The sequence below is a fragment of the Engraulis encrasicolus genome, chromosome 4 (genome assembly GCF_034702125.1).
Source record: "Engraulis encrasicolus isolate BLACKSEA-1 chromosome 4, IST_EnEncr_1.0, whole genome shotgun sequence".
In the NCBI taxonomy this organism is placed as follows: Eukaryota; Metazoa; Chordata; class Actinopteri; order Clupeiformes; family Engraulidae; genus Engraulis; species Engraulis encrasicolus.
The window spans coordinates 34,559,019-34,571,518 of NC_085860.1; the positions used below are offsets into that span (position 1 = coordinate 34,559,019).

General features: G+C 45.8%; 1 protein-coding gene across 1 annotated transcript in view; it reads right to left on the reverse strand.

Moving 5' to 3' along the window:
• Positions 1-1,167: 1,167 nt before the first annotated feature.
• Positions 1,168-12,500, reverse strand: part of grm3 (glutamate receptor, metabotropic 3) — a 53,416-nt gene continuing 42,083 nt past the window's right edge. The window contains exons 3-6 of the mRNA XM_063196154.1: positions 12,164-12,288; positions 10,908-11,861; positions 5,467-5,656; positions 1,168-1,238 (exon numbers count right to left, since the gene is read on the reverse strand). Coding sequence (XP_063052224.1) covers positions 1,168-1,238; positions 5,467-5,656; positions 10,908-11,861; positions 12,164-12,288 — 1,340 coding nt within the window. The remainder of the gene's footprint in view (positions 1,239-5,466; positions 5,657-10,907; positions 11,862-12,163; positions 12,289-12,500) is intronic.

Genomic DNA, 12,500 nt, shown 5'->3' on the forward strand with positions numbered 1-12,500 from the left:
GCAGAGTTCCTGTTATTGTTCCTATCTGATTCACAATGCCAAAACAAAGGCCATGTGACCAAACTTCAGATTAAACAAATAATTGTAAAATTTCAGAGTATAAATTGGTATCCCCTACCAACACTGCAGTTAACTTATCTTCTGATTTTTTTTAATTGAGTGGTGGTGTCAGATGTATGCTGCAAATGTCCTTTGCCCATTTACTCTCACGAATATTCAGGCCTATTTGATAGTAGATTTTATCATTAAACATTATTCGATTTCATGAATGCACATTGTATGCACATGGCCATGGACCAAAATATATACTGTATATTTTAATCAAAATATGAGTCCAACGGCAGCCAATTAGCTTTAAGCGCAATGTAGACCTACTGTAGGAACATTGCCAATAGGGGACAATGAGATTACTTTCCCTCCCTTTCCTCAAACATGGCCGGCCCTCTACACACATACAGTTTGCCAACAAGCCCCAAAACCCCCAGCAGTGGTCTACAGACATACACACGGACATTTAGCCAGCTAGCCCTAATCCCCAGCATTCCTCTACAGACGAGAGAAAAAAACAACAAAAGCAGCACCCTCCCTTTACTTGGTAGGCCTCTCTTTTTCTCAGCTTATATCATGCTGTCAGTAGTTTGTGCTGTTCAAACCATCTTCGATAGTATATTATTATATACAAATATGTACAACATAGAAATACTCACATGTATTATTACAATGAGCTCTACAAAACAGAGAGAAAAAAAATGAAACCAACGAAAAATACTGTAAGTCCAATATTGCAGCCGTAGCACATCAACCTGGTGTCTACGTCCAATTAAAAACACTCCATACAACAATGGGAGTTCATGGTTATTTACATCCTACAATACATACATAACAAAGCTATCAAAAAAGAAAAAGTTTCCAAAATCATTCTAGAAAGGTTTTTTTTGTTCTTTCGTTTCTCTACAACAATGTCAGTTATATATGTACAGGCCCCTAAAAAATAATTTAACAACATCAATCATCGTCATCATAATAACAATAATAATACATCTCTTTTTTTTCTCTACATACTTGTGGGCGGGATCTAGTTCATGGGTGGAGCACAAAGTGTGCTGATTGGTTAACAGTCGCTGCAAAAGCAGTCAGTCAAGGGAGGAAGAGGAAGAAGAGAGCACATCACAGAGAGGAGGTGGTGGAGTCCACAATCTCTCTGCCGTTACAGACCGTCGGGACGTAGTGAGCGCTTACTGAAGCTGTAGACGGAACAGGGGGATAAAAAGGGGGGGGGTGCAGGGGGTAAAAGAATAGCATCATTTGCAGGTCTCTGCAACAGGACTAAAAATGAGTCAGAAGGAAGATTGAATAAGAGAGCACATTCCCTTACACACACACACACACACACACACACACACACACACACACACACACACACACACACACACACACACACACACACACACACACACACACACACACACACACACGTACACACACACACAAACAAACACACACACTTCTCAACCTCGCATTCCCTTTCACCCTCTCTTCTTTCTTTCTTCCCACCCTCTCTTATCCCACCCTCTTGTTCCCTTCCCCTCTCTTTCTCTTTCTCTCTCGCTCTCTCTCTCTCTGTCTCTTTCTCTCTCGCTCTCTCTCTCTCTGTCTCTTTCTCTCAGCGGGTACCTGTCTAGGATCTCACCCACGCCCCCCAACACCCCCCCCCCCCCACCGTCTCTTTTGCAGTGTCTGTCACCTCCTCCGTCTGACGAAAGGGGGGAACATAAATAAAGATGAAACTGTTTACCTGATTCATTTTTGTGCCCATGAATTATACATTAGAGGAAGGGGAGCTGCCGCCGCGTCCCACCAGTTAGCTGGGCTTATTACTATACAGCCCTTACAACCTCACCACAACAACGGCCCACTACTCTCTCCTCTGCTCTCTCCTCTCCACTATTCATCCTTTCCTCTCCTCTGCTTTCCTTTGCTCTCCTCCCCTCTCCTCTCATCTGCTCTGTTCTGCTTTCCTCTCCTCTCCTCTCCTCTCCTCTCCATCCCTCCACGCTGCACTCTCCTCTCCACCTCTCCTCTCCTCTCCTCTCCTCTGCTGTACTCATCCTCTCCTCCTGTCTCTTTCTTCCTATCCTCTCCGCTCTTCTCCTCCTCTTTCTTCCTTTACCTTCTTCTCTACCTTTTGTTTCGCCTCCATCTGTACACTATGTATCCCCAAACCTTCCATTCCACCTTCATACCTTTTCTCCTACCTTCTCTGTCTGACTGTTTTCCCTCTCTTCTCTCCCCCTCCACCCTATCCCTAAGCCACCCCACCCATTCCTATCGCATTCCTCCTACTCATCTTCTGCCTTTTCTCACATCTCGGTCTCCCGTTCTCTCTCCCACACACTTTCTCTCTCTCTCGCTGACTCCCCCTACCGCTCTCTCTCCCTGCCTCCCCCCCCCCTCTCTCTCTCTCTCTCTCTCCCTGCCTCCCCCTACCTACCTCCCCCCTCTCTCTCTCTTCAGCACCTCTTGTTTTCCTGCTCAGAGCTTACATAAGCGAGCGCAGGTGACAGTGGTGCCAGAAGAAAGTGGCGCTTGAACGGTGTGCCAAACGGTGAGGCTCTCTGAGTCTCTCTCCCTCTGGATTACATAAGCTTCAGCTTCACTACACTTCACACAGCTTCACTCCCATCTCATCTCTCTCTCTCTCTCTCTCTCTCTCTCTCTCTCTCTCTCTCTCTCTCTCTCTCTCTTTTCTTTTTCTCTGTCTATCTTTCTCTCTGCCAATGCAGCTCTGTCTCATTTATTTCTCTCTCCTCTCATCTCATACTCCTTCTGTCTTTCTCTCTGTCTCTCCGTCTTTGCCTGACTTCTAGATCTCATCTTTTGATCTTGCACTCTCCCTCTCCATCTCTCTATTCGTATTTTGCACATCTCTCTCTCTCTCACTATCTCTCTCTCTCTCTCTCTCTCTCTCTCTCTCTCTCTCTCTCTCTCTCTCTCTGACACCTGCACATTGAGGACCAAGAGGCGAGAGGCGTCAGCCGCACCCTTCCTCAATTGTGCGCTCCCTCCCACATCTGCTATCTCCCCGGCAGCACCTACCCGGAGGCATATGGCAGCACGTCACTCACAACTGACTCCATCTGGGGCTCGGGTGGAAATTGTAATACAAATGTGACATAAAGAAATGAACCCATCTGGTTAGCTGCATAGCAGAGGAGACCAAGGGAATCACCTTGATGATGAGTAAATAGGTGCTCAGTAAATTCCGGATTTTACAAAATTTGACAGGCAAGGGCGATAGTCGTCTGACTCATTGGTGATCTAAAGCTGTGTCACAGTACAATTTGTGAACAGTAAGACCTTTGCTAAAATACTAATCGAAAGGTGAGAGTGAGAAAAGTGAGTTTTCATCACTGAATAAAACATGCCTTCCATACCAGTGGTGTAGTCTACGTAGAACGCGGGTATACAGAGTATACCCACTTTTACATTTCAGGGATTTCAGTATACCCACTTAAAATTGATTGCTCCATTGTTTTGAATAGCACAAATATATACAGTATACCCACTTAAAAATACTCAAATATACAGTATACTCACCATAAAAAAGTAGACTACACCACTGTTCCATACATACACTCACAACAGTCAATGCAGTTTAATTATGTGCACACTTTCCAGACTCGAACTTTTCATATGTAGCTGACTATTTCAATCTTTATTCCTTGTGAACCAGTCATCTTAAACAGCTATCTAAAGATGTTCTGCCATTCATTAGTGTACAGACATTTTGTCACTGCTGTTCCTTGCTGGAGGGTGGTTCTGCTCTGCCTGGCTTACAAAAACTCTTAGATGATAATATTAGCACAATGAATCTAAAGCACCTATGTGATGGGGAGGAGTGTGATATAAGGAAATCTTGCGTCTGCATTGCCTGTCACAGCATTGCTAGCCTATTAGTAGCACCCACTTCATTCGTTTTTATTAGTGGCCAGGGCTTCAATCGCACACAGTACAGAAATGCAGGTTAATTCAACAGAGTCAATTTAAAGTCATACTGTAGCATTTCTAGAAATAAGCTCATTTCCCACCTCCCCCTTGAGTTAAATTATTGAGCTTTAATTCTTATCTCCTGTTCTTCCTGGCGCTGTTTTCTGAGTCTAGCAACGTAGGCTAAATTCTATCTCCAATCTAGCAATTTCCATTGAAAAAGATTGTAACTCGAAGTAACATCACCAGACAAAAAGAGAATGGCAAGAAGAACAGTTAAGTTCAATTATGTAACTTCAGGGGAGCTGTAAAATGAATGTATTTCCAGAAACGTTAAATTATCGCTTTAAATTGTATTTGGTCCCTGAGTAGGCCTACTCTCTTAGTGTTGAATTAGTGCTGTATTTTCCCTTTTGACTGTGCAGCTTTAGAAATCTAGAAATCCAGCTACAGATTTGCTATGATATGTTAGCCCACTCACAGCAATTTGTCCATCAACCTGGTTGATAGCATGAAATACTACTCCTCCCCTGTACAGTAGCCTATTTGTAATAATAGAGTGTGGTAAATATTGTCAATAGACAGATCCCCACTCATAATCCCAGCGATGGTGAGGGAGTTAGAGGGCCGGCATGCTTGCTGCGAGCTGTAAATTACGCACGTCACCGCGAGCAACCGACTGCACATGCTTGCTTCAATAGCAGTTGACCAAGACGCAAAGTACTGGCGGTATCATCCAGGGGGCAGAGAGCAGCATTGGGATGCGGAAATTGGGAACACAAATGGCAAGGAAAACAAAAAACAAAAAGAGGGGCTCCCTGGGCACGGAAACAATACTGCTACTACTCCTATATGAGCACGCTCCTTTTTCAAAGTGCAACAAGGAAGTATGATCACAAATGTTTGAAATTTCGGACAAACTCAGAGACGCTCTTAAAAGTTGCTGCCATTGTCGTTTTCATATCAGAAGCACACATGTTGAACCGTGCCGTTTTTCTTACGATCGCCCCCAGCGAGTTTGAAGATATTGCACCTGACGCACGCATTTGGCTGACGTGTCGAACGTGCACAAAATTGACATTAAATACGCATGTTAGCGCGTTCATGAACGAATCGTGCACGCTCTCGCGTATCCTGCAGTAAGCATGCCGGCACCTTTAGCCTTGCGATCGAATCCCACATCATCCATGGCTGCTGTGCCTTGGGCAAAGCACGTAACCCTACTTTGTTCCAGGGACCTTAACCAGTAGCCTGTACCCTGTACCTAAAATACATAACTGTAAATTGTTTTGGATAAAAGTGGCATATGTGACAATGAAGCCAGTGATGCTGAAGCCAGACTAGCTCCCTAACCTAGGCCACAACTGTCTCACAATCTGCGAGGACAAACTCCTTCTAAATCTAACCTTCCATTTCCCCCCTATAACTCAATCGCAGCCAGTTAAACTACTAGCGGTACAATAATGATCGAGGTCTCACCATGAGAGGCGTATGTGGTGGCGGTGGCGGCGGCGGGGCCACTCACGCTGAAGCGGTTGAGGTTGAGCCGATGGCTGGCGACGTTCTTCTGGGGCTGGAACATGATGATGTGGACCTTTGGGGCGAACATGCAGCCCAGGACCACGAACCCGCTCAGGCTGACAGAGATGCACATGGTCGTGGTCTGGACCTGTGGAGATAAAGAAGAGAGTGAGCTTAGTGAGCTGAGTGATGAGTCAAGTTGGTGACGTGATTTTTTAATAGTCTTCACAATTTACCAATATTTTTTGAAAACAGCATAGTGCCACAGTTCCTCAATGATAATCACTAGTTCTGTCAGATCCACTCTAGTCAAAAATGAGACGAGAAACAGAGATACATTTCAGAAGCTTTATTTCTGATTGCATATTTGTGTTTGGCGGTATGGCTCTGTTCGGAGGAAGCTCCCCGGCTTCTCCATGAGCTCCATGGAAGCCAAGACAGGGAACAGCAGCATCCTCAGGTGGAGTGCCTTCCATTTAGCTGGAAAGGCAACATACCCCCTAGAACAGAGCAAGCAACAATGACAACTGTATGACATTGTTTGGCAATGACAAGTCTGGTGGAGCAGGGGAGGTGGTGGGTGCAAAACAAGCAGCAAAAGCAATGACAGGAAAACAAATTCGGTAGTTTAAATAAAGCGCGCCAAAAGCCAGCATCCAATTGCGAGCAGCAGCTGATTAACTAAAGCGCAGCTGATTAGAGGACTGCTGTAGGGGTTAGGTCGGCGTCAGCCAATAGGCAAAAGGGAGCGTTGACTACGTGGTCTGCCAGAACTAACGCTAACGCTCGATTTGCGTAATTAAATTGCGTTATATTTTTTTTTAAATCTGAACTACACCTTTTGTTTGTTTTGATATTGTCATGCTGTTTTCTTTCTTTTTTTGCTGAATATTCGTGGCTTTTCTCCATCGGTTTGACAAATGAGGGCCATTACAAGCATGCTAAAGTGTAACAGCGCTAGTGATGCGAGGCTAACAGTGCTTCTTATCTAATACAGAGATGGATCGCTGTACATCCACACCAAATTAGCACCTGGAAAGTCTTCGTCAGCCTCCAACATGGTTGTAATAAAGAACGGATTAGAAGGTTTAGCAACACCATGGAGAGTCTGGTTTCAGTGCAAAATGCTCTACTTTCTTGTTGAACAAGATTCTATAATCATCCCTTAGGAAGGATTAGTCATTAAATAAAACACACCTCAGCTGTTAGTATTTGAAAGAGTTGCTAGAGTTGTTTCTACTTTCCCTCATTACTCTTCTCCTTTTTCTTAACTGTCCTATTATTGCGGGAGTTTCCCTTCCCTCTTTTTTCTGGCAGTGATGTGTAAGTTCATACTGTTTTATTTTCCCCCAAATAATGTTTGCTCTTCCACATCTAACTGAATCAGAAGGAGGTCATGTGTATCAGAAAGGCCCAGCGAAAGAAAAAGAAAGAAAAGCTCTGCCGAGGAGCTCTTCCAGACAATCCATCCAAACCCCATATACTGTCCTGCAGATCGATTCAACACGGCCCTTAATGAACTGGGCTGGCAAGGCACAGGGCTCTGTGTCAGATAGGCCTGTGAACCTGAGTGATTCTCTCATTGGAAATGACAGGAGGGCAAAAAAAATCTTCCCCGCAGCTCTCACGTCAGCAGCCCACCCCCTCCTCCTCCTCCTCCACTCGCACTGTAATGATGTTTCATTCACAGCAGGTTCCCCCTCTCTCCATGACAATTATTTTATTCCGGTGTGTCGCAAGACGGCAAACGTGTAATCATCATAACCTTATTACCAACTGTACGCTCCAGAACTAAATGGCTAAGAAGTGTTGTCCACACTTGAGCATATGGCGCTAGTCATCACTGTGCTACTAGACGATAGCTGTGTTTTTCTTTCCTTTGAACTCTACTGCAGCTGCGGCTGCTCCTTCGACTCCAACTGTGGCTACCTGGATGCAGGCTTGTTATTCGCAGGTTCTCACATGAGCTCTGCTGCCATTCCCCTGCCTTTTATGGAAGACCAGGAGATGTGATTATCTGGTATAGAAAAAAGTGATATGTTTCCATACATGTATTTTGGTATTGATATTCATACAGTATTGTACACTATATGCAACATGTGATTGTATTACTGTACTAACTCGTAGGCCTATTTGTACTTATCTGGTTTTGCTGGTCTGATTTAATGAAACAAAAAGTCTTCAGCATCTCGTGACTCTGTTCCAGTCCCTTTTATTTGTTTCAGTCGATTGTCATACAGTATGTTGTGTTTTTATGGTTGTGATTGTAATTATTTCACTATGAAGTGCTTCCAAACATCAAATGGGAGGAAAAGGCTTAAACATTCAAAGGAACTGTAGCTACACACCTCGTTTTTGAAAATTCCCTGCGAATGTGGAAACATACGGCCTGGGTTTGAGAAAATATGAGCATGAATGTGGGTGCATAGATGTGGTAGAACATAGGGCTGCATTTTCTGTGAGGAATGACTTCTCAGTGGAAGCAGGAAAACCCTTAGAAATGTGTGAACGCTGGGCTGTGGGGCCATCGGGCTGTGAGAACACATAGGACCAGTGAAAACCAGCCATTAGCACAATCCTCCCCTTTCATGTCGCAGCTAATGACTATGAGTGGGGTACCAAGGTCAAGGCTGTTCTGCGCTCTCCCCGCTCCCCCCCTCTCTCTCATCGTTTGCTTTTTCTCCCACTCTCTTGCCGCTTTTCTTCACTTCCTTTCCTGTAAGAAAAGGCTCTGCCACTGTTTCTGTGGCAAGGTCTTTAGCAGCTGTCTGATGACTGAATTCATTACACTTGAAGCCTCTTTCACAATTTCTAGCGCCATCAGCATTACATTACCAGCGTCTCAAACAGACTCCTGTTAAATTAGAGTGCAGCCTTTTACCCGCTGGTGCTGCAAAGTGTCTGATGCACTATCATGGCCTTGTAAAAGTGCAGAACAGCGTAACTGCTGCCATTTTGTGCCAGACGCGATTGCCGCAGATTGCCATGTTCTGTCAGGGTGATGCCCTGAACAATGACACTTCTGGACCACTTTCCGTCTAAGCTTGGTCACTCAAAATGTGTTTTAACAAGGTACGGTGATTACTGAAATCGTTATCACTGAACAGCACCATTGTGCCATTCAGAAGACCCTATGAATATCTTGCTTTGGACTGTCAGTGTCATTGGATCCTTCGCTCATACAATCAAGCACGAAATGGTATGCAGAAATAACCTCTGTCGTCAAATTAAAATATAGAAAGAATCTCCTCTGCTGTATGCTTGTTGATACATATCAATATAACTCTATTCACAGGTGTTAAGGTGCACATGGGCAGTCGGGTCAGCGGTTAGGGCGCCAGACTTGTATCCCAAAGGTTAGCGGTTCGACTCTCGACCCGCCAGGTTGGTGGGGGAGTAATTAACCAGTGCTCTCCCCCATCATCCTCCATGACTGATGTATCCTGAGCATGGTACTATCCCGCCGCACTACTCCCTCGGGGCGCCATTGGGGGCTGTCCCCTTGCATGGGTGAGGCATAAAATGCATTCCGTTGTGTGCAGTGTGCAGTGAACACTACCTGTGTGAAGCTGGCCCCTCCTCCGACCCAAAATGCTGAAATTACCCTGCAGATTGTTTGTGCTATGTTTGTGCCGGATTGTGCTGTAAAAAAAATGTTTGTGCTTTTAATAAAATAATCGCATGATAATAGCATAATAATAAAATGAAATGGCAGTAACTTTACAAAACAAGCGATTGAAGCGTTAATTTTCACAGCACAAATAGCACCAACGAACATTTTTACGCACAATCCGGCAAAAACGTAGCACAAACAATTGCAGTGTTATTTCAGCATTTTGGGTCGGAGGGGGGGCCACCTTCACTCAAGTGTGAAACACTTGTGTGCTCTGCTGTGTCTTAGTAAGTGAAGATTTTCTTGCACACCTCCTTGGTCAGGTGCGTAGGAGTGGAACCCCAAAGTCACCAACGTTAGATCAAAGAAAGCTCCCGCACACTGTTCACATTTGCATGGTTTAATGCAACGTTTCGGTCTACTGACCTTCTTCAAGCAATTCCTTGAAGAAGGTCAGTAGACCGAAACGTTGCATTAAACCATGCAAATGTGAAAAAGTGTGCGGGAGCTTTCTTTGATCTAACGTGCTGTGCTGTGTCACAATGACAAGTGGAGTTGGAGTTTCCCAGGTGGGCTTTTCTTTCGTTTAAAGGGACAGTTTGGTCAATTTCAACATGCAGTTGTAATGCTCACACTACCCTGGACTTGTCAGTGCCTGAGATTTTTTTTTCTTCTTCTTCAGCCTTTTCCGAGATCCTGGTCATTGTAATGGGGGCAGCTCTTTGTTTACATTTCAAAAAAACATTTTTATTTATTCCCAAAAACATCCAAAAGGTTATAAAACATAAGCAGGCAACTAGCAAACAGCAGTACCTTTTGGGAAAATATTTGGAGTTGGCCTGTGTTTCATTTTTAAAAAATGTAAACAAACGCTGCCCCCATTAGAATTGCTCATATCTCGGAAAGGGCTGTGCCGAAAAATGTGGCATCACCAGGTACTGACAAGTCAAGGGTAGCTTGAGCAATACAACTGCATGTTGAAATTGACCAAACTGTCCCTTTAAGGTACACATGCCTATGTCTACTTTTATTTGTCTGAAATGTCTGCTTTAAGATATGCATTCCTTTGCTGATGCCTTCTCCTGTCCTACTTTATGTACAGTACCTTCAGACAGTATGCCATATGGATGCCTTGATACCTGATGCAAAACGTATTGATTAAAGTAAAACACCAGTGTCTGGAGGCATTGTTTGCCTGTGTGTCTGCAGCTGAATGGCTTTTTCTGCTCCGGGCACTTGGTAGAAGCACACGCAAATCTATGTTTTCAGAACAATTGGGCGTAAAGTAAAGGCAATTAAACTGAAACGAGTACAATTACTGTAGATGTGGTGTTGACTTATGGTGGTGATTAAAAAACACACACACATAACACCCAGATTACTGTACACATATTGTATGTCATAGACCCTCCATATATGACTCTTCAAACTACTAGGGCCCTGGGCCGATGACGGGTTTTGAAAGGGCCCAGGACAAAGTTATCTAAAGAAGAGCCCTGCCCCAAAACATTCGTGGGCGAATAAACTAAAGACAAAATCTGAAAAGTGTTGTCCTTCGCTTCCTTCTTCCCTGTCTGTAGAAAATGGAAGATGGCACTGGCAATTTCATGGTTGGTGGACTCAAAAACCCCAGTAAGCTGAACAATGTCAAGTTGTCATTTTTACAGTGTGTGCTTCCCTGTCTTAACCCAACCGATTCTGGGCCCCTGCCCTCTCTCCCTTGACCCTGGACAACCGGCCCCTTTGTCTCCCCCCCACCCCTGTGTGCTTCCTTGTCGTTACCCACCCGGTAGTCGCTGGAGGTGACGTAGAAGATGGGCAGGAAGGCCAGCCAGATGATGCAGGTGGTGTACATGGTGAAGCCGATGAACTTGGCCTCGTTGAAGTTCTCGGGGCACTTGCGCGTCTTGAAGGCGTAGACGGTGCACAGCACCACCAGCAGCACGTCGTAGGAGAGCGACAGCAGCATGCTGGAGTCGCGCACGTTGCACTTGAGGATGACCATCTGCCGGCGCTCGGGCAGCGTGAAGCGGCGCGTGCCGGGCACCTCCAGCAGCATCCAGACGGACACCAGCAGCAGCTGCACGGAGATGAGCGACAGGCAGATGAAGACCTGCGAGCTGGGGCTGATGAAGCGCGGCCGCTGGGCCCCGGCGCCGTCCTTCACGCCGTTGAAGATGCGCGAGATGCGGTTGGTCTTGGTGAGCAGCGCCGAGTAGCAGACGGCGAACGACGTGCCCAGGCCCAAACGCCGCAGCGTGCATATGGCCGGCGAGGGTTTAGCGATGAACACGAACGTCATGGTGTACGACATGAACACGCCCAGCAGAAGGATGTAGCACAGCTCGCGGCCCGACGCCTTCACCAGCGGCGTGTCGTTGTGCCGCACAAACACCCCAAACACCATCAGCGTGCAGATGAAGCCCAGGCAGGCGATGGTGATGGGCCCGATGGCCCAGGCGTCCTCCCACATGATGTAGTCCTCGGGCAGGTCGAAGCAGCCGCTCAGGTCCTCGGTGGGCCACTGGCCCGGCGGGCAGGGGGAGCAGGTGAACTCGTCCGGCAGATACTCGTGGGCCTCGCAGGGGGTGCAGATCCAGCAGCAGTACTCGCCCGCCTGCATCTTCTTCATCTCGTTGCGGGCGCAGGGGTCGCTGCACTGGGACGTGGGCACCACGCCGCTGCGGGGCCAGCCGATCATGGCGTCGTTCAGGGACAGTGTCTCCGCCCACTCGCCCACCTGCAGGTACACGTACAGTTAAGTAATACTTAGAAATGCATGAAAAACAATTGTGAATGGGTGGCATAAATTACATATTTTTTGTAACAAAAAATAGGCGTCATATGTTGTGTGTTGTGTTAGCTATGTGTATGTCCAGGACAGACTTCCCTCAGGCCGAATAAAAATAATCTTGAATAAATCAACTGCTAAAACTTAAACAGTGCCACCTGTAAGGAAATCCATAATAAATAAACAATAAAAAATAAAAATGTGTTTCTATTTTCGTGGTCTGGTTTGTGTCTCACGTCCCACTCACCCACCTGTATGTAGCTATAGCGGTCGCTGCCTGGCAAGCGCTGATAATTGTAGATATTGTAGCGACCCATACCATCACCATACGGATCAAACTTCACCACACTCTCCGTGCCGGGAGGGGAAAATGGAGCTGGAGAGAGAGAGAGAGAGAGAGATTGAGAGAGAAAGATAGAAAGAGTGATGGTGAGAGAGAGAGAGAGTGAGATTGAAGGAGAGATAGGGCAAGAGACATTAACATATACGCAACAAGATAAAGGTCAGAAAAGAGAGAGCATTGCAAAAGATAAACGATTCCAGTGAGGGGTTTAGAGAGAGAGGGAGAGAGAGAGAGAATCGAGTTAG